Here is a 21013-nt window from a genome sequence, read left to right as displayed (position 1 = left end):
AATTTCTGTGTTGACCTAGCTTTACATAAAAAAATTAAAAAAACTACATGCCCCAGATTGGCTTGGGCGCTCACTTTCTCCTCCCCCCCACCAAGTCAGATGGTTTCGACTAGCTAGTTACCACAGCTACAAAGTCGAAATTGTGTGTCGTACAAATTCATGAAAACAAAAATAACTTTTTGGTCTTCACTTATGGTTAACTGTGTTAATGTTAGGTTTAAAATCACATTTTAAGAAGATAAATTGTAGAAATAGGCGGCCCGTATCACTTTGTGGCTATAGCAACTAACGTTAGTGACAACCAAGTCAGATCATCCCACTGCGTGAAGTCGTTCGGCAAATATGTCTGCTACGGATGTAGGCGGTTGTGGACCCGGAGCAGGACCCAGTTCGGGTGCTGGGTCCGGGGCATCAAACCCTCGAAAATTTAGCGAGAAAATAGCTCTACATACCCAACGTCAGGCTGAAGAGACTGCTGCTTTTCAGGAGGTTATGATGGACATCACCTCTACCAGGGTAAGTCGGAGGGGGAGGCAGGAGAGGAAAGCTGGAGTAAGTACAGGCCCGGGGCTTGTCAAGAGGGTAAACAAAAAATACGAAAATGATAAACCAATAGAAGTTTAGCGAACTAACTCTAGCCAAGAATGAACGGTATCCACGATTTGCCTTTATCTGTTGGAGTTTGAATGTCTTTCTATTTATTTCACCTATCTAACGTTAACTACGATGTTGATTGCTATCTTATCTAACTTGTCAAAAGTGTAATGCGAACCAGCTACCTAGTTAACTAAAGTTAACGTAAATTGACTAGTTAGCTAGCCCTAAGTTAGCCATATGTGGCTAAGTAGTATTTCAAATTCAGTAGCTAATGTTAACTAGTTCGTTACGTTACTTAACGTTAGCTTGCTAACTACTTAGCAAGCTAATGTTAACGAGACATTGTAACGTTATAACTAACTGTTTTAATACATCTTCAAACCTGATGAACTGTGTGACTGGTTGATAATGTTAGTTACCAGCCATGTTTTGGCTTAACGTTAGTTTTTCAGTGCTTAGCGAACTAGTTGGTCAGACAGACGGTGCATCAAGTGAAGTGGCACATATTGGTTGCTGTCAACCACCACAGCAGAACAGATTGCAAACTATTGGCATAACTGCAACCCACTCCATTATTTTTCAACTGAGTTTAACATTCACAAAATGGTGTGTTTATAGGAACTCCACGTCTGTTCCAAAACGTTTAGCAACGTTAACCGTTTACTCCAAACATTTTTGTTCAACGAAAACTAGTTTCTATTGGACAAATTCAGGTAGGTCCCTCCCCGTTTTTCATCGTTTGCGCTGTTCGTGTACGTTTGATTCTTTAACGTGTTTCCGTTGCAAGACATAATAAATACACCCCAGGGTTCATTCTAAGGATCTTTCAATTTGAAGTGAATACAGTTTGAACTGCTTTTCAAACAGATACTAATTAATAATTTGGTTATTAATGAATTCAACATATTTTTTTGAACATTCAATCTTTTAGAAGCATGATAATGGCCAGAATTTCCCCCCTCTATGAATATCCTATATATTTTGAGGTGACTGTGATACAGACTGAGTGGGAGGAATAGAAAGGAGAAGAGTGGGCAAATCAAATTCAGTGACGACTCACCCTCCTAAATTGCATTTTTGGGCAGCACATTCAAGGGCTCAAGTCTTACACTGACTCATCCAAACCCCTCATACCACCCCACTTTCTTCATTCATGGTAATTCCCCTTTGCCATCTCAACCACTGTCGTTTCTGGGAATTCCTTTGAGTCCTGTCCTTTACAACCTCCCCATCTAATATACTTTTTATCAGTGTGGTCAGCCTAATAGCAAGGCAGGCATGCGGTTACCGGTAAATGGAGACGGAGCATGCTGTGAAACTGATGTGCTATGTGTGTGCGAGTAGAGTAATGCAGAATTACGCTGAGACTTCACTTTAAAATGTATTCCAAACAAAAACCATTGATTTAAAAGTTTAACAAACCATACAATTCTATGCACAATGACTACTTTGAACAATTTTCACAGTAAATAAAAAAACATTTTACTTTAAAAACTGTACAGGTGCAAAGTTTCGTAACAGAATTATGGAAAATTCTCACTCAGTTTTATTTGTTTCCAGACTTTGGAACCCCATCCTGTAAATGTGCTTTTGTAAAATGTTCAGTGGAAATTGTTAAAAGTAGTACTTGTGAATAGAGTTCTATGGTTTGTCAAACTTAGAAATCATTGTTTGTTTGTTTTGGTATACATTTTAAAGTGAAAAATCTGAGTCTGTAAATCCGTTACCATGGATTTACCCACTTCCATTCATTCATTGTATTTATTAATCAATTTGGTTGTACAACCTGTATATGTGTGGAGAATTCATATTGTCATCAGTGTAAGGAATACTGAAAGCGCTAGCTACTTAAATCGTCTTCGCCTGCAAAAGAGAAAGGGGATTTAAAGATGGAATCCGCAGTAGGGGAAACAGCGCCACCTTCCGCCCCATGGCCATTGTTATTGTTTTTGTTTTGTTGACGAAGCGAAGGTGAGGAGCGTCACCCATAGAACAGCAGAATATGTGATACAATTTTTTCTATCGCTCGTGCAATGTCAGAGGGGAAAGAAACTGTGTTAACTTCTTTGTTGTTGTAATATCACAGTTTCACAATGAAGGATTCAAGCTTTAAGGCTTTTGGACATTTTTAGATGGGTTTGTAAAATATGACACAGTCGGCCTATCTTATTTGTATGCTGGAACAGTAGTGGTTCATATGAATCCATTTCAGAAGGGAACTTTGTAAGGGCAGATTTAATCTTAAGTCATATGAAGACCTTGTCTCATTCTTCTGCTGTCATAATATTTTACACTGCCAATGTCACATTTGGGAGGTACACAAAGCAGTATTTTCTCACTGTCACCTCACTGGAAATGTTTTGTCCTACTTGGAATGTATTAGGCAACTCCTGGTTGTTATTAGCAATATCCAATATCCTGGTGGGGATATTGTTGCTTTGTGACTGTTTTCAAAGTTCTTATTTTTCTTAGAAATAATAATTTAACAGCTTTTCCTCAATACTTGTGGTTTTCTTTTTTTAAAATATTTTTTTTTACAGTGATGAACTCACTGCCATCTGTTTTAAAGGTTGAGAGACTGCATGAAAGATGTCAGAGGCAGGACAGCGCATTTTATAAAATGTCAAGCTTTTACTCAAAAGAACAAGGTCTGAAAAGACACCAAGGTGTTTGGCTGTCATTAATGAAAATGGACAGATAGTGTCTTACTAAAAGAACCGGCCAGCTCATTTCAAACATTCTATCGTGACATAGGACAACCACAGCTTTGCAGCTGATAAAGCACACTACAACAAACTCTTGAGGATCTTGTTACCCACTTGATTATCTCAATCCACTGATGTGGCTTCTGTCTCTGTGTAGGCTATGCAGCAATCCAGCAGTGAAGTATGTCAAGGGCACAAGTATTACAGTTTGTCTTACAAAAGACATTAGGTATTCATAAAGTCTTCATCTCCTCTTTGTTCTCCAGATCCAGGCTCAGAAAGTGCGTCTGGCTAGAACCCAGGGCCCGTACTATGGGGGCTCTCTACCCAACGTTAATCAGATCGGCAGGAACCCAGGCGACTTTCAGGTGAGAGAGGTTCACCTTTTTGTATCCTCAGTGTGTGTGCGTGCGTGTGTGTGTGTGTGTGTGGGTCCACATTAATATATAGCCTAAAAATCTATCCATACAATCACTTGACGCCAATTTAAACACCATGGCGTCTCTCCCTCTTCTCTTGCACCCCTCTTTATCCTCTCTCCCTTTGTTTCTCTGTTCTCCTACTTGTTTCCATCATCGGTCCCCCTCTCTTAGGGTTTATTCCCCTCTAACCTGGACTCCAGTCGCTCCACACGGCACCACGGCCTGGTAGAGCGGGTCCAGAGGGACAGACGCTTCATCTCCCCAGGGCGTCCCTACAGGAAACAAGTATCCTTCACAATACCTCTGAGACCAGAACATCTTCAGACCTTGTTGCACAATCTTGGAGCTAATCCAGAGTTTTGCTCTACTTAGGCAAAGGACTGCTTTGATAATATATTATTTTGTCATTTTCTGTGTTGTGCTGACCAAATCCCTTGTTGTTAATCTCTGATTGTGGATGAGAAGAGTAAAAAGTGTAACAATTTAGTTGTCGCCTTAACTTGTGTGCTCCTCAGGTGGACAGCTCTCCGTACAACTCAGCCTATCTGTCCCCGCCTCCGGACACCAGTTGGAGAAGGTAATGATCTGGAGTGGAACCCAATCTGCAGAGACTTGGGTGTCCTCAGGGAGCCTGTTTTATTTTTTATGTATTGTGCTTAGTTTTTTTTCTCTGCAGCATTATAGCTTGGTCTCACGGTAACAATGCATGCTAACGCGATTGGGACTGACTAACAAGACACCTGATTTTAGCTTTCCTTCATAGCCTTGAATTTAGTTGCTTTTCAGAACTTTGTTGTTTTATTTTCTCCACTTTCCTCCCTTTTGTCTGGCATCTGAATACACTTACACTCTTTTTTTTCTTCAAGTTTTGGAAAGAAACTCGCACCTCTTTTCCCTTCTTGCCAATCCTCTTTTTTCTTTCTTTTTTCTTTTCTTTCTTTCTCTGCTAAATGGAAAAGGACAAACTCTTTGAGAAAGGGAAACTGGTTTTGACATGAAATTATACGACTTTTACACACCTCCCAACAGTTCCGTTTTATCTTATTCTCTGAAAAAATAAAGGCATATCGAGATGACTTATAAAGCAGCGTTGATGCATGAATGAAATGAAGGCCGCTCTAAACCAGCGTTTCTCATCCCTGCTTGCTTGGATGCTGCGCTTTGGGAAATAGCCTCCATCAATCAGGTGAATGGAGGGAGCTGCTCCTGAAGTTTGTTTGTGGTGGATTTGGCACAAGTCTGTCCGATTCTTTCCAGATCAGCACTGGGGCTGGAAACACTGATAAACATCTTTGTAAATTCAACTAACGTGAACCGATCGCTGCGAGACCCCAGTTTAGCAGAGAATTTAACAGCCTCTTTCATAATAGCCAGTCTTACATGATCACACACGCATGAGCGCAAGCTCACTCTTGTGAATGCATACATTTGTGCAGATGAGCATGCAGTAACACACACCCACAAATGCACTCAATTCACTCAATATTCTCTGTATCCAAAAAACAGCATCTATGGATGGGCCATGTGTTCTGTAGAATGTCAGTATCCCTCTCTTCCTCCCTCTATCTCTGCGTCTCCTATGCTCGCCGTTCGTCCCAAGCCTTCAATCTCTTTGATTTCTCTCTTTTAATCCTTCTCTGGAGAATAACGGCCATTTTTGTTGTTGATCACAAAAGGAACTGTTCGGGCAACTTCCCAGGAGACAAAAGCCCGTTGTTTCGCCTCCCCACCATGGCACTCAACAGGTGAATCCCACCCTCTCCATCTATCTTCTCTTCTCCCCCTCAACATAAGGCATCAACTCACTGTCCTGGGGCAGACATTAATAGACGATTGTGCCAGTGCAAGATATGACCATTCAAAGATCTTCCAAGAGCTTGTATATTGAATGAGTTTTTCCTTTTTATATTGAATGAATTTATATTTAAGACTGAGTTCCAATATATCATGGATGGAGTTAGTTTGTGGCTGAGCAGAAACAAAAGTAAGGTAGTGATGTCATGATGTGGTTACCGGAGGACTTTTCTAATGAGTCATGGATTGACTTGAGTAGTTGGTTCCTGTTTGGTGAATGTGTATGTGCGTTGATGTGGCAATGGAAAGAGACCCCCTGGATACATCTTTCTCCTCTCCTAATGCTTTTTCTCTATGCAGGACCAACTCAGACTCTGCCCTCCACACCAGTGTGATGAACCCCCCTGCAGGAGACCCCTTCAACGCTGGACACACACTCACCCTTCAGGGCAGACTCACTGGTGAGGACTCACTAAAGACTAAACCAACAGCATATGTGTTTAGTTAACACATCGGAGTGGGAGTTGGGGGTTTGCCACTGAGAAGTGTCTGCTAAATTACCATATTGTTATAATTGTTTAAGTGTGATTGTGCCTTAAGCCCATTCCCAGTTTGCCTCGGTACTCTGACTTGTATCTCTCTGTGCTCCTCTAGGTCAGAGTGAAGGAGAGGGGAGAAGAAGTGAGTCTAACAGTCACACTCACTGTACACTAACAATTCTGTCCTACTTTAAACACACCACAAATAATCTTGACAATGGAAAAAAATCCTTATGACTTGGAGACATTGATTTGTGATCATGTTTGTCATCCACAGTGTTTCCGTACCCAGTTCCCCCCATTGAGGAGAACATTATGGATCAGGGCAAACTGCTCAAACCCTGGGACACCAAGAAGTTGCCCCTGCTGTCTTCTCGACCCAAGTCCTGTGAAGTTCCCGGTATCAAGTAAGTAAATCCTTCTGAAACACATCCAAGTCATTTCTACAGCTTTTCCCACAGGAGAGAATAACTTATGTGAAAATGTCTGTGGCTCTAGAAGTTTGCACACAATTATCTACAGAATTCTGTTTCAGTGCAGACACAGTTATTAAAAACCTGCGATGTTGTGCGTTCATTTAGACCTAATGTAATTTGTTGTTGCTGCTTACATTAATGTAATTTGTTTAATGTGAAGCAGCAATATATGGAGGGGAGTCTGATAGGAGACATAGTATTGTACTATGGCTAGCGTGTGCCCTCAGTTATGACATATGAATGCATGGCTGATTTTCTGTTGAACACTTTCTGCTGATGTAAAAGCCTCAAGCTCAAGCTCCATTTGTTTTCCATTGAAACATCCATTTGAAATATCTTACTCCGTTTTCAGCCTCTGTTTGTCTATCCTCTTCTTCTTCGTCATGACTAGCATGACTTTCGTTGCGCATTCTTTTATCTTTCTCTCATAGCTGGGGTTTAGATTGGAACGTGTGTGTAGTGAACATTCTTAATTTTTTTCTCATTCACTTGCTCTCTATCTCTCCATTTCTTTTTTAAAATTCTCTTTCTCTCTCTGTAATTTATTCTCTCGCTCGCTTTCTCCCCTCTTGGTCTATTCTGTTATTTTTCTCTGTTGTGTTCTCTCTCTCTCTCTCTCTCTCTCTCTGTCTCTGTCTCTGTCTCTGTCTCTGTCTCTGTGTGTGTGCGTGTGTCTGGAGGCTGCTGTTGGGTGTGGATCAGTTTAGCTCTGGGACGCTGAGGTCATCCTGTCTGTAAATGACACGCCCCAGTGTCTAATTCTTGACGAATGTGAGACACCACTGTGGTTTCTCTTGTCTAACTAAATAGTTTCTCCATCTCCTCCTCCAGTATCTTCCCCTCCCCTGACCAGCAGTCCAGCACCCCCCATGCTCCCTCAGCCCTGAACACGGGGGGCTCCCTGCCCGACCTCTCCAGCCTGCACTTCCCGTCACCGCTGCCCACCCCGCTGGACCCAGACGAGCCGGGGTACCCCTCATCCCTGAGTGGGGGCAGCAGCACGGGCAACCTGGCCTCCACCCTGACCCAGCTGGGCATCAATGCTAGCAACGCCTTCTGCCACTCGCCAGGTACAGGGAGGTACTGTGGGACAGAGGCTGAAGCTTGTGTGTGTGTGTGCCATGTTGATCTTCAGCACTTCTCTCTTGCGTGTATGTTAGTGTGTGCGCTCATGCAGGCATGCTAGGAACAATTACAACCCTTTCCGTCACACTAGTTAAAATGTCTAAGTTGTGACTCAAACGGAGGAAGCTAGTGGGTGTTGGTGCAAGAGGGAGACAGGCCAATATTCATTTAGGTGGGCGCGTGCATGTAAGATGTATTTAGAAAGTGGAGGTAAAGTGCAGGGCTGTGCATTCTGAAAAAGTAGCTGTCCTTGGGCCCTATAAAATCCCTGATGCGGACAGAATCAGAGAATCCAGACAAAACGGAATTCAACAATATAAAAAAAATTGTATTGAACTTAGTAGGGAGTCAACTAACTGTATTGAACATTTATTAATTAGCCCAGGTTTATCATAAGACATGAACAGAATGCATCAGTGATTCGTATTTCCTGCAAATTTCTGAAGAGGCAATGAGAATTCCCCCATCTGTGTATGTGTGGTGCGTGCAGTTACCACTTTGTGTAGCTATTACCGTTGATGCTAATGAAACAGTCTTCTTGTAGATGGAAAGGCTTTCCCAAAAACCTACATTAAATGTTAACAACAAAGCCTATGCCTACCTGGCAGAATATCATGATTATTTGCATCAGTCCAGTGGGTGTTTGTTTTGCAAACTATCATAACAAAAACACAGCTGAACCGCTTCAAAAATCTAAATTTCAAAAACAATTCCCAGACCTCAAAAGTGGTAACCTAATGTGGTTTAAGCATTGTTGTGGACTTAAAATCCTATTTAGTTGTTTTTCAATTCAAGTGTCGTTTGGAGAGTAAAAGCCTGAAAGAAACCGGCGGAAACAGAGACCTGTAAAACTCAACGGAATGTGTAAAATTAACTAACCGCAATCAGGAAAGAAATTAAACAGATTTTATATGGCCTTACTGACCTTATCTGTGTTGAGGTGATTTGGCTGACCACACACAGGTAATGGTAACTTCAGTCTAGAGGCAAGGCCTAGGGTGCATGTCAATAGTCTGAGGTGGCTTGCTCTTCTCGTCTCTTGAGAAAACAGTATGGTGAATGCTTACCAGATATTTGCTGGTATTATTCTAGTTCTTTCACATCAGTGCAAATTAAGGATAGGAGATGATGAAAGGAAACCTAGTTTGACTCTTGAGATGCACCCTGCAGATCAGGGCCTCTTCAGGGGACTGAGCTAGCGTTGTACCTCCTGATATGATCGCCAGGAGACAAACTGTGTTTGCAGTTTGTCATATTAAATGTTAAAACGATGAAATGTTGCAATACATTTTCATTGAATTTTAGATGTTTGTAGTCTTCTACACTGAACAAAAATATAAACGCAACATGCAACAATTTCAAAGATTTTAGTTATTTGAAATGTAAGGAAACCAGTCAATTGAAATAAATTCCTAATCAATGGATTTCACATGACTGGAAATACAGATATGCCTCACAGATAAAGTACCTTAAAAAAAGGTAAGGGCGTGGAACAGAAAACCCAGTCAGTATCCGGTGTGACCACCATTTCCCACATCTCCTTTGCATAGAGTTGATCAGGCTGTTGATTGTGGCCTGTACTATTTTTGTCCCACTCCTTTTCAATGGCAAACAAATTTGTGCGCAAATTTGAGAGAAATAATATTTTTGTGCAAATGGAACATTTCTGGGATGGTTTATTTTAGCTCATGAAACATGGGACCAACACTTTACATGTTGTGTTTATATTTTTGTTCAGTCTATTATGTACTCATTACCACAACTTTTCACACCAGGACTGAAAATGTGTGTATTATTTTATGTAGCTCTATATTCAAATCTGTTTATCGGTCTTGTTTATTTGAACAGGTCTCCTGGCATCTCTTCAGGGGACTCTCAGTAACCCCTCCCTGCAGTCCTCGTTAAGCAACCCCAACATCCAATCATCTCTCAGCAGCCACTCCTTCCCCAACTCCCTCAGCTCCACCTCCTTGCACTCGTCGCTTAGCAACCCTTCCCTGCAGTCCTCCCTTAGCTCCTCCCCCTCCCTCCAGTCTTCCCTGAGCAACCAATCCCTGCACTCCTCCCTCAGCAACTCCTCCCTGAGTGGCCAGTCCCTCCACACCGCATCCAGTAACCCTAGTTACAATAGCGGGGTGGGAGGGTCCGGCTCGTGCTCCTCTTATTCGCCACTGCTAACTAACCAGGGGCAGTCGCCTCTCAGCACGTTGCCACGGAGACGAGCTCAGCTCTCCCCTCTGATCCTACCCATGGGAGGGGAGTCTCGCCGACACCACTCCAAACAGTTCTCCCCCACCATCTCTCCTAACTTGTCCTCCATAACACAGGTAATGTCTACCTACGTTCTCCTTTTACCATGATTTAATCACAGGCCAGAATAAGCACTGCCCTGGGGTTGGGCGGTATCCAGATGTTCATACCTTAATGCCGTTCCTGTGCTGCACACACAACACAAATAGTAGACGTCAGGGATGCTGACTCTTGATCCAGGAGGGGATTTGTCTCTGCTGTAACCAAGAAGATTGATCTTGCAAGCTAGCCACTTAGTTAGCCTAAAGAACCTGACTAGACGTTAATTACTTCTCTCTCTGGTTGGAACTGTGCCCTGCCAGAATGTGGACGCCACGGAGCCGGCGCGAGATATGGCTCGGAAAACGTACATCTATCCAGGAATGGGAGATGGCGCTGTACTCCTAATTATGATGAATCGAGTAGATTGAAATACTGCTAGTTTTTAACTAGCATGCAAGGGTAGTTGATGCTGCTATATTTATTAACCCACAGCACAAGTTGACTGTAGGTATTAAAAAATATATATATTCAAATTGATGAAAAAAAATTGCCCAATTGTTTTGACGGTATTGAAAATCATACCATGAGTATTTCAAAATACCCTGGTGTGTATATATAGTTTATACTGTAAACCGCCCAAGCCTACACGGCACCATAACATTGGCCGACTTGCATGCCAATTGAGTTTGTATTCCATTTCCAATCAATGTGTTTATCTCCTCCCAGGGTGTCCCTCTGGACACCAGCAAACTTCCCATGGACCAGAGGCTCCCTCCCTACCCCTTCAGCCAACCCCAGCAGCAGCTTCATCAGCCAGGTCCTCCAGCATCCCATCAGCCCCAGCAGGCCTCTCAGGTAGGACAACAGCTCTCCCAGCCGTCCGTGGTACTGCAACAACAAAATCAACAACAGCATCAACACCAACACCATCAGCTGCATTTGCAACACCAGCTGCACCAGCAGCAATGTGCCCAGTCTCAGCAGGCCCTCCAGCAGCTGCACCTGCAGAACCTGCGCAATGCCCAGAACCAGCAGATGCAGCACCTGCAGCAGCACCATAGGGTGTCGGTCAAAATTGAGAAGCAGGGTGATCAGGGCCAGAACTCTCAGTGCCTGCAGACGCAAGACCTGCAGTCAACCCAGCAGCAGCAACAACAACAGCAGCAGCAGCAACAACAACAGGACCAGCAAGACCAACTGCAGCAGATGGAGCAGCAAAGGCAGCAGCGATGTCTTCCCCAGCTGCAGAACATCAGCCAGTCCCTGGCCACAGACCTGGGCCTCTACAACGTGAGTGGAGTCAGTGCTAGCCCATACACACAACACACTACCACCAATTGGCCCAATAAAGCCACAATTTCCTCTGTCCTCCTACTATCGGTCTGTCACGGTTAACCTACCTCGCCTCTCTGGGGCAGAGGGGCATGACGGCCACCATGGCTAGATGTTTTTGTAAACACATGGTGTTTAAAGCAAGCGCAATGTTGTAAACATTGGTTATGATAGAAACTGAGGTCTACTAGAATGATCCGGATGATGTAATCATCTGTACAGCTATTATCAAGACAATAACTAGTGACCTCCTGATGGCTTCTGGTCACACCAGGACATATTTTTTTAAAGAGTTTACTCTGTCATCTAGCTAGAATTAGCTCACTATTTTGTATTGCATATTTGTGTAATCAGTTAATTTATTTATACTTTTGGCCATGCAAATGTATCACTGTTCAGCCTCTTAGTGTGTGACATCCTCAAGTATCAAATAGTATAATATCATCTCTTTACAGTTGACACATTACTCTGCTGTCATGGGCTATATAGTACCAGTCAAAAGTTTGGACACCTACTCATTACAGGGTTTTTCTTTATTTTTACTATTTTCTACATTGTAGCATAATAGTGAATACATCAAAACCATGAAATAACACACATGGAATCATGTAGTAACCAAAAAAGTGTTAAACAAATCAAAATATATTTTATATTTGAGATTCTTCAAAGTAGTCACTCTTTGTCTTGATTACAGCTTTTCACACTCTCTGCATTCTCTCAACTAGCTTCATGAGGTAGTTACCTGGAATGAATTTCAATTTGTTAAAAGTTCATTTGTGGAATTTCTTTCCTTAATGCGTTTGAGGCAATCAGTTGTGTTGACAAGGTAGGGGTGGTATACAGAAGATAGCCCTATTTGGTAAAAGACCAAGTCCAGCTCAAATAAGCAAAGAGAAATGACAGTCCATCATTACTTTAAGACATGAAGGTCAGTCAATCCAAAACATTTCAAGAACTTTGAAAGTTTCTTGAAGTGCAGTAGCAAAAACCATCAAGCGCTATGATGACACTGGCTTTCATGAGGACCGCCACAGGAAAGGACGACCCAGAGTTACCGCTGCTGCAGAGGATAAGTTCATTACAGTTAACTGCACCTCAGAAATCGGCAATTAACTGCACCTCAGATTGCACCTCAAAGAGTTCAAGTAACAGACACATCTCAACATCAACTGTAAAGAGGAGACTGTGTGAATCAGGCCATCATGGTCGAATTTCTGCAAATAAACAACTACCAAAGGACACCAATAAGAAGAAGAGACTTGCTTGGGCCAAGAAACATGAGCAATGGACATTAGACTGGTAGAAATCTGTCCTTTGGTCTGATGAGTCCAAATTTGAGAATTTTGGTTCCAACGGATGATGAACGGATGATCTCTGCATGTGTGGTTCCCACCGTGAAGTATGGAGGTGTGGGGGTGCTTCAAGGCACACTTAACCAGCATAGCTACCATAGCATTCTGCAGCAATATGCCATCTCATCTGGTTTGCGCTTAGGGAAAGGGGGATACCTAGTCAGTTGTACAACTGAATGCATTCAACTGAAATGTGTCTAACGCATTTAACCCAACCCCTCTGAATCTGAGAGGTGTGGGAGGCTGCCATAATCGATCTACTATAATCGATCTACTTCTTTGGTGCCCGGGGAACAGTGGGTTAACTGCCTTGCTCGGGCAGAACGACAGATTCTTACCTTGTCAGCTCGGGCTTAGTGGGACAATCATTTGTTTTTCAACAGGACAATGACCCAACACACCTCCAGGCTGTGTAAGGGCTATTTGACCAAGAAGGAGAGTGATGGAGTGCTACTTCAGATGACTTGGCCTCCACAATCACCCAACCTCAACCCAATTGAGATGGTTTGGAATGAGTTGGACTATAGAGTAAAGGAAAAGCAGCCAACAAGTTCTCAGCATATGTGGGAACTCCTTCCAGACTGTTGGGAAAGCATTCCAAGCATACCTCATGAAGCTGGTTGAAAGAATACAAAGCTGTCATCAAGGCAAAGAGTGTCTACTTTAAAGAATCTCAAATATATTTTGATTTGTTTAACACTTTTTTTAGTTACTACATGATTCCATATGTGTTATTTCATAGTTTTGATGTCTTCACTATTATCTACAATGCAGAAAATAGTAAAAAATATAGAAAAACCCTTGAATGAGTAGGTGCGTCAACTTTTAACTGGTACTGTATTTAAAACAGAACTTAGGCTATTCAAGAGGCCATCTTGTTATAACTGTGGCTCAATAATTTCCTACTTGATGCTTCACATTTCCTGGACCTGTATAGCTTCTCAATACATTTCCAATGCTCACTCAAGTCTCAACTTGGTTCCATAACTTGCCACTGGAGATTGTTTCACAACATCCTTCTGACTTTGAACATGCTCACAATTTTTTTAGCTGCAGAATGCGGTGTGTGAAACTTGAGAGGGAACGCTGATGTCAAGGTGAAATGGATCCTGGGCTCTGTTGTTGAATGTCTCTATTAATAGCAGTCCAGAGAGCTGACTGTCTTAGTGTGCTGAAGGGCTGTGACATTGGGACCACAGTGAAATTGGCCTGTAGCATCAATGAAGCCCCACTTCACTGCTACAGTCATGTTGTAGGTGATGTCACTCAACATAACTTGGTATGACGTGTCGTTCTGTCTTTACACTAAAGTACCTGTGTTTTGTGTTGTAGGACACATTACTGTTAAACTCTCTGTTGGATGATCCCTACCTGGGCCTGCAGATCGCCTCCAGACAGAACCAGCAGGTATACCATTTCTGCAGACACTATTTCTCTCAGGTTCATATTTGTATTGACTACTGCACCTCTGCTTTCATTGCTGAGTTCTGTTGTACTGTATTTGTTTGCCTGAGTTCACGTTTGGTGTTTTGTCCCCGTCTCAGTTCAACATGGAGACTCCGGGAGACAGCCTGTCGTTCAACCACGGTGGCTTGGGCTGTGGGAGTGGTAGAAAAGGCCAGGAGGAATCCTACCACCCCAACCATGGCTTCCTGGAGCTCCACGACTCAGGGGATAGGCAGCACCTTAACAACCAGAACTTTGGGGGAGAGGGATGCCACAACGTCCCTAACATCATCCTCACAGGTGAGGTCTGGGCTACTACTTCAGCTATTACTCCCCTGTAGGAGATAAATGCTTTCCAAGTACATAATTATAACTACAACTAACACTAACCCTGAGTGGCTCAGTTGGTAGAATATGGCACTTACAATGTAAAGGGTTGTGGATTTGGTTCCCGCTGGGGCCACCCATTCGAAAACGTATGCACACATGACTGAAAGTCCCTTTGGATAAAAGCGTCTGCTAAATGGCACATTTATTATTATGTATTATTAGCCCTCTTTTCTTTCTTCACCAGGAGACAGTTCGTTGGGCCTTTCCAAGGAGATCGCCAGCGCCCTGTCCCACGTGCCAGGGTTTGAGATGGACTCCTTTGCTCTGGACGACCCCCTCAGGATGGACCCCCTGGCCCTTGAGGGGCTGGGCATGCTGGACGGAGACTTCATGCTGACCGACCCCGCCGTGGAAGACTCCTTCCGCTCCGACCGCCTCAAGTGACCCCCCCCCAGGAGTGGATACGGAGGAGTGAGGAGGGAAGGGGGTTGGAACGACCCCAGACTGAAGTGGAACAGGTGGGGTTGAGCCCTGCTTTGTTTCCCCCTCCTTGGCGATTGACCCAACCACAGCATCTGCGAATAAAAGGTCAGGTGGGAGGTTTTTGACAGTCTAGTGCAGGGATCTCTGACTGGTCCCGGAGAGAAACTGGGAAGCAGGCTGTTGTTCTACCACAGCACTAACACACCTGTTAAATAATCAGCTAATCACTGTCTTAAATCTGGATCTTGATTATTTGAATCGGGTGTGTTAGTGCTGGGCTTGAATAGAATTCTACATGCTCTCCAGGACCAGAGTTGGAGGCACCTGGTCTAGTGGGGACCTCTCCACATGCTTTTTGTGAGGTGATGTGGTGGTGGGGAAGGTTGGAGGACAGGACTGACATGTCAGTGGTGGAGCAAGTTCGTTTACGGTTCTTTCCGCTACATCCAGGCAGTTATCGAAAATGCACTTGTGATGCTTAAGAGAAAAAAAGAAAATATAGGCATTAGCTTGTACGAGTCTTATCTGCATGTAAACAAATGCACTTCGGATAATGCATAAACGCAGGGATCACGCATGAGGTCAGTTACACTTGAAAATGCTGTCTTAAAAACCATACCATATGCATTCTATGAGACAGGACTTTCCCGACTGGTCTTTCGGCTTTGTCTGTCGGTGTTCCATCATTCCAACGCCAGTATGGGGAGGCTGGAATATCGGCCATGTTCGCCATCTTTCTACTGCAAGAACATACAGTAGATCTGGGGTATTTTCTGGATTACATCAACCCAACCAGAGACTGTTCAACCAATAGTTGCCAATTTACATGTCATTAAGTGTTTCCATTTTATTTAAGTTTGGTGAAGGTAATTCAATGGCGGGCCTTGCTAGCTATAATTCGGATATAGTTCAGTCTTTCAACGGACAAGAGAAGAAAGTGTTTTTTTGAGAGGTGACTTTCTCAGTCCCTCGGGACAAGTTGGCACTTACGGGGCCATTTTAGTGACTGGATGGCATATTCGTCTGTAAGATTATCACTGTGTCTGTGTTCAAGACCCAGCTAAATTGACCTTTCTCATTTAACGTCTGTTAACTTGAATCGTCTTGATGGTTCCGAATTGAAAAAAAATGACTAAATCAATCGTCTAAGGATATTGTCCTCATATTGAACCAAGTAGTCCACAGAATCCATTATCCAACTCTCCTGTCTATAAAAACAACACAGAAAATAACACATTTCATTGCACCTGTCTGGTGTGTGACAAAATATTTTTGTATTCTTTTTTTATTTTTTTTAATATGTCCCAACATGACAGCTGTTGCCATTCTGCCAGCCTGCTTCTATACCATTGAGCTTCTCAGTAAGTATAACCTTTTGCTATGTACCACCCCGGTGTGCCTGCTATCTTCCCCTCAGATCTTAGACCTACCCTCTTCTGCACATTTCCTTTAAAGCAACTAGGGACTGTTTGTTTTTAAATGTGTGCTATTGACAAAGTGTCTGCCTTCCATCAAGAGAATTGGCATTGTTGATATGAAAAAGGCAGAGGAAAACGAAAAGCCCTCAATACATTTCAATTACATGAATTGGAGTTGTATGTTTTATCATTGAGTAGTTGGGAAACGGCAAGGCCAAAACCAAGTAGACTAATGCATAGCAACATTTTTGCCATAGTATATATTTTAACTGCTACTACTATCCTAATGCCTTGGAGCTTTAGTGTCCGTTTTAGTCAGGTAATCCTAGCCACTGTGATTGACACCTCTAACCCCTCCCACCTGTAGCACCTGTCTTGCAAGGGCCAGAGCCAGATTATAGTAACATATTTTTATGTAACAAAGTAGTTATTACTATTAAGTTTTATTTTTTAATTAAAGGTGGTCTGTCTTTGTATATAAATGGATAAATAATTGAGAGTATATTTAAGAAGAGAAGCCTTTTGGTTCCGCAACACCCTGAAACCGGTTGCATGATTTGAAAAGCAACAGGTTCTGAAAAATGTAGTCCATTTGCTATGCAAAGTGTTCTTGTACATGTCTCGTGTGACTGTCTGGGAGTTGCCAAATATATATTTTCATTTAGTACATTTGCATCATACTATTGTAGTGAAAATACATTTTTTTTTTTACTAATTTTTTGGGGCTTTTTATCGTTTTTTAAATGGTCATATTTTGCTTTGGTGACAATGTTTGATATTGGTGTCTGACGACTACTGTAAGTTTGACATTGTGTGGCAGCAACAGGAAGTTAGTGCTTGAGATAATATCGTTAAACTTTCATAATGACAAAGGTTATGGAAATCAGCCCTTCTTTCCAGTGTGGACTGAAAGAGGCCATGTAAGCATTGCAATTTGGATATAGAAAGCTGTATGCAACTGTTACATCATAGATTGGTGGTAACATCCATCCTAAAATTAAGTAGTGCTGTTCTGAAGTTGTGTTAACATAGAGTTTAACCCCCTTATTGACAGATATTGAAGTACCTCTAATTACCGGTATGCTTTATTTCAACCATATTGCTTTTATCATATGAGCCGAATGCAAATCTTTTTTGACAGGAGTGGTGGTTGAAGTGGTTTGAGTATCAAACCTATGGTAAAACCCATTCACTACTGCCCTCTATCCAACAGTAATAGTGTGGGTTTGCAAAGTCTCCTTTTACCACTGTGAGCCAATGTTGTGCCTCGATGTAAACTCAGCAAAAAAAGAAACGTCCTCACTGTCAACTGCGTTTATTTTCAGCAAACTTAACATGTGTAAATATTTGTATGAACATAAGATTCAACAACTGAGACAAACTGAACAAGTTCCACAGACATGTGACTAACAGAAATTGAATAATATGTCCCTGAACAAAGAGGGAGGGAGGGAGGGGGGGGGGGGGGGGTCAAAATCAAAAGTAACAGTCAGTATCTGGTGTGGCCACCAGCTGCATTAAGTACTGCAGTGCATCTCCCCCTCAAGGATTGCACCAGATTTCCAAGTTCTTGCTGTGCGATTTCTGGGGGGGAATGGCCCTAGCCCTCACTCTCCAATCCAACAGGTCCCCAGACATGCTCAATAGGATTGAGATCTGGGCTCTTTGCTGGTCATGGCAGAACACTGACATTCCTTTCTTGCAGGAAATTACTCACAGAACGAGCAGTATGGCTGGTGGCATTGTCATGCTGGAGGGTCATGTCAGGATGAGCATGCAGGAAGGGTACCACATGAGAGAGGAGGATGTCTTCCCTGTAAGGCACAGGGTTGAGATTGCCTGCAATGACAACAAGCTCAGTCCGATGATGCTGTGACCGCTCCAGAGTACAGACCTCGTTGTAACGCTCATTCTTTCAATGATAAACGCAAATCCGACCATCACCTCCGGTGAGACAAAACCGCGACTCGTCAGTGAAGAGCACTTTTTTGCCAGTCCTGTCTGGTCCAGTGACGGTGGGTTTGTGCCCGTAGGTGACGTTGTTGCCGGTGATGTCTGGTGAGGACAACAGGCCTACAAGCCCTCAGTCCAGCCTCTCTCAACCTATTGCGGACAGTCTGAGCACTGATGGAGGGATTGTGCGTTCCTGGTGTAACTCGGGCAGTTGTTGTTGCCATCCCGTACCTGTCCTGCAGGTGTGTTGTTTGGATGTACCAATCTTGTGCAGGTGTTGTTACACCTGGTCTGCCACTGCGAGGACGATCAGCTGTCCGTCCTGTCTCCCTGCAGCGCTGTCTTAGGCTTCTCATAGTACGGACATTGCAATTTATTGCCCTGGTTACATCTGCAGTTCTCATGCCTCCTTGTAGCATGCCTAAGGCACATTCACGCAGATGAGCAGGGACCCTGGGCATCTTTCTTTTGGTGTTTTTCAGAGTCATTAGAAAGGCCTCTTTAGTGTCCTAAGTTTTCATAACTGTGACCTTAATTGCCTACTGTCTGTAAGCTGTTAGTGTCTTAACGACCGTTCCACAGGTGCATGTTCATTAATTGTTTATGGTTCATTGAACAAGCATGGGAAACAGTGTTTAAACCCTTTTACAATGAAGATCTGTGAAGTTATTTAGATTGTTACGAATTATCTTTGGAGACGGTGTCCTGAAAAAGGGAATGTTTCTTTTTTTGCTGAGTTTATATCTTGCTTCTTACTAGGCTGGTGGTGTTGGTAAGACCACAAGTCATTTTGAAGAGTCATAATAATGCATTTCCAATTTAGCCATTAATGAGGAGGTTTAAAAAATATCAAGTTAGCGTGAAAATCATATTTGAAAGTGTTAGAAGTTTTTCTGCATTGCTTAGTCCTGTGTTCCCTATTTTCTGTGGCAGGTTTCCTGTATTTTCTGATTTTGTTTAGTTCTGCACTGTGGACCATTCCCAACCAAAACTGAAAAGATTATTTTGAAATTATATTTGAATTGATAGGCTATATAATGGAGATTTGAATGAGTCCTTTTTTAAGTGGACTGTAGGGTAGAGTGGATGAAATGTCTTGTCTGTTTAGAAGGAATCATGTAAGTGTGGCTAGTATATTTTAGATTGGGTCTGAAGGGTATTCTGATGAAGTACCAGTTAGTTTCAGGGTCAGCGCTGGCTGTTGACTCGAGAGGTGTGATGATCTTCACCTGGTGTGAGAACAGACTTGAAATGCAGAGAAAGTAATTTTATTGTTTTCACTGTTATTCTGCACTTTGTCATTTAAAAACCAAAGAGCACGCCCGCCATTGGTTGTCTTGCTTGATTAGTCCATGGTGATGCATGTTTGCTCTACCAGTTGTTTGATTTAGAATCTGTGACAATGTTACGCAATGCCTCAGCGATATCGGTCACTTTGCCAATATAGTTGGCTTTTTGAAATTTTTTCTTAAGGCAATTATTTAATGTTTTTTATTTTACTTTTATTTAACTAGGCAAGTTAGTTAAGAACAAATTATTATTTACATTGACGGCCTGCCCCGGCCAAAGCCTAACCCGGACGACGCTGGGCCAACTGTGTACCGCCCTATGGGACTCCCCATCACGGCCGGTTATGATACAGCCTGGAATCGAACCAGGGTCTGTAGTGACGCCTCTAGCACTGTGATGCAGTGCCATAGACAGCTGCGCCACTCAGGAGCCCAAAATTATCACTGCAGTTTTTAGTTACTGAGGAAAGTAGAAATATTTGCTAATTTATGTTTTCCCCCTCAGTATTAGTTAGTTATACCAAGTGAATTTGTCTAACGTCTTGGCAATTCTTCACAGCTGCAATTTGATGTTTCAGCTGTCATGCTTATAGAGAGCAATAGTAATGTGATATTTTTGTAGGCACTAATGGAGCTAGGCTTACTCCACCATGGCTTGTTGGCCAAAGCCTATGGATAAATTATTTTGGGGTTTGTTTTGATAAATACAAAAAACAAGGCCTGTGTGATCTTATGTTTTGTTCTATGAGATCATCTTCATCACCTAAAGTTAATTTTTTGTCAATTTTGAAGCATTTATGTAATCAAAATAAGCACATAAAGGGTTCATAATTCATAAAGGTCATGTTAACAGACACATATCTCATCGAACAAAGCATATAAAATCATCAAAGGATGTGTTAATTAACCTCGGACCTTATTTGCGGCGTTTAGCCCCAAACCTCAGTAATTTCCACTATAGGAACGGCTGAACGAACCTGAGGTTTCATTTCCGATATTTAGGACTACATGGAGGCTCTGCGCTCACAACTTCATAGATCTCTCAGCATCTGTCTTATGCAATAACATTGTAGTTGAAGACCATGCACGGCAATAACATTGCCAGTAGGGGTTGCTGTTGAACAGTGAAGTTATGTGTGATAGGGATTAGTCAGATGGCCATGTTAATTGCTGTTATTGTTCAGTGTATTTTACGGTTGTAATAAAAACATTTTTGCTTTATGTTTAGGGTCAAAACCATATGTATTTTGCGTTTTCAGAGGAATACATTTAAATGTTTATTTTACATTTTTAATTTGTAATATCCAGGGAACCCATGTATGTTGTAAATACTGTTCCTAAACCACTGTGCATCTTAAACCTAACAAGAACATTTGTACCTTAACATTATTTTACAAAAAATAAAAAATCCTGTCAAAGGCTTGTTTTATATTGTATTATTATTATCCGCGTTGTCTTAA

The 21013-nt window shown here is 42.4% G+C and overlaps 1 protein-coding gene across 2 annotated transcripts; it reads left to right on the top strand.

Moving 5' to 3' along the window:
- Nucleotides 1–233: 233 nt before the first annotated feature.
- On the top strand, nt 234–20971 carry LOC139364465 (CREB-regulated transcription coactivator 2-like). Of its 2 annotated transcripts, XM_071101252.1 has the most exons (14): nt 234–516; nt 3569–3670; nt 3896–4009; nt 4240–4301; nt 5401–5469; nt 5879–5979; nt 6173–6199; nt 6335–6464; nt 7365–7603; nt 9507–9985; nt 10677–11240; nt 13967–14041; nt 14179–14380; nt 14655–20971. In XM_071101252.1, the coding sequence occupies exons 1-14, from the start codon at nt 343–345 to the stop codon at nt 14852–14854; spliced, it is 2538 nt and encodes an 845-aa protein (XP_070957353.1). In that variant the 5' UTR covers nt 234–342; the 3' UTR covers nt 14855–20971. The 2 variants fall into 2 exon arrangements, with proteins under 2 accessions (XP_070957353.1, XP_070957361.1); XM_071101260.1 differs by lacking the exon at nt 5401–5469.
- Nucleotides 20972–21013: the final 42 nt, after the last annotated feature.

This window comes from Oncorhynchus clarkii, chromosome 2 (assembly GCF_045791955.1).
Source record: "Oncorhynchus clarkii lewisi isolate Uvic-CL-2024 chromosome 2, UVic_Ocla_1.0, whole genome shotgun sequence".
In the NCBI taxonomy this organism is placed as follows: domain Eukaryota; kingdom Metazoa; phylum Chordata; class Actinopteri; order Salmoniformes; family Salmonidae; genus Oncorhynchus; species Oncorhynchus clarkii.
The sequence above is the reverse complement of the archived record's forward strand: the minus strand, read 5'-3'. Positions and strand labels throughout refer to the sequence as shown.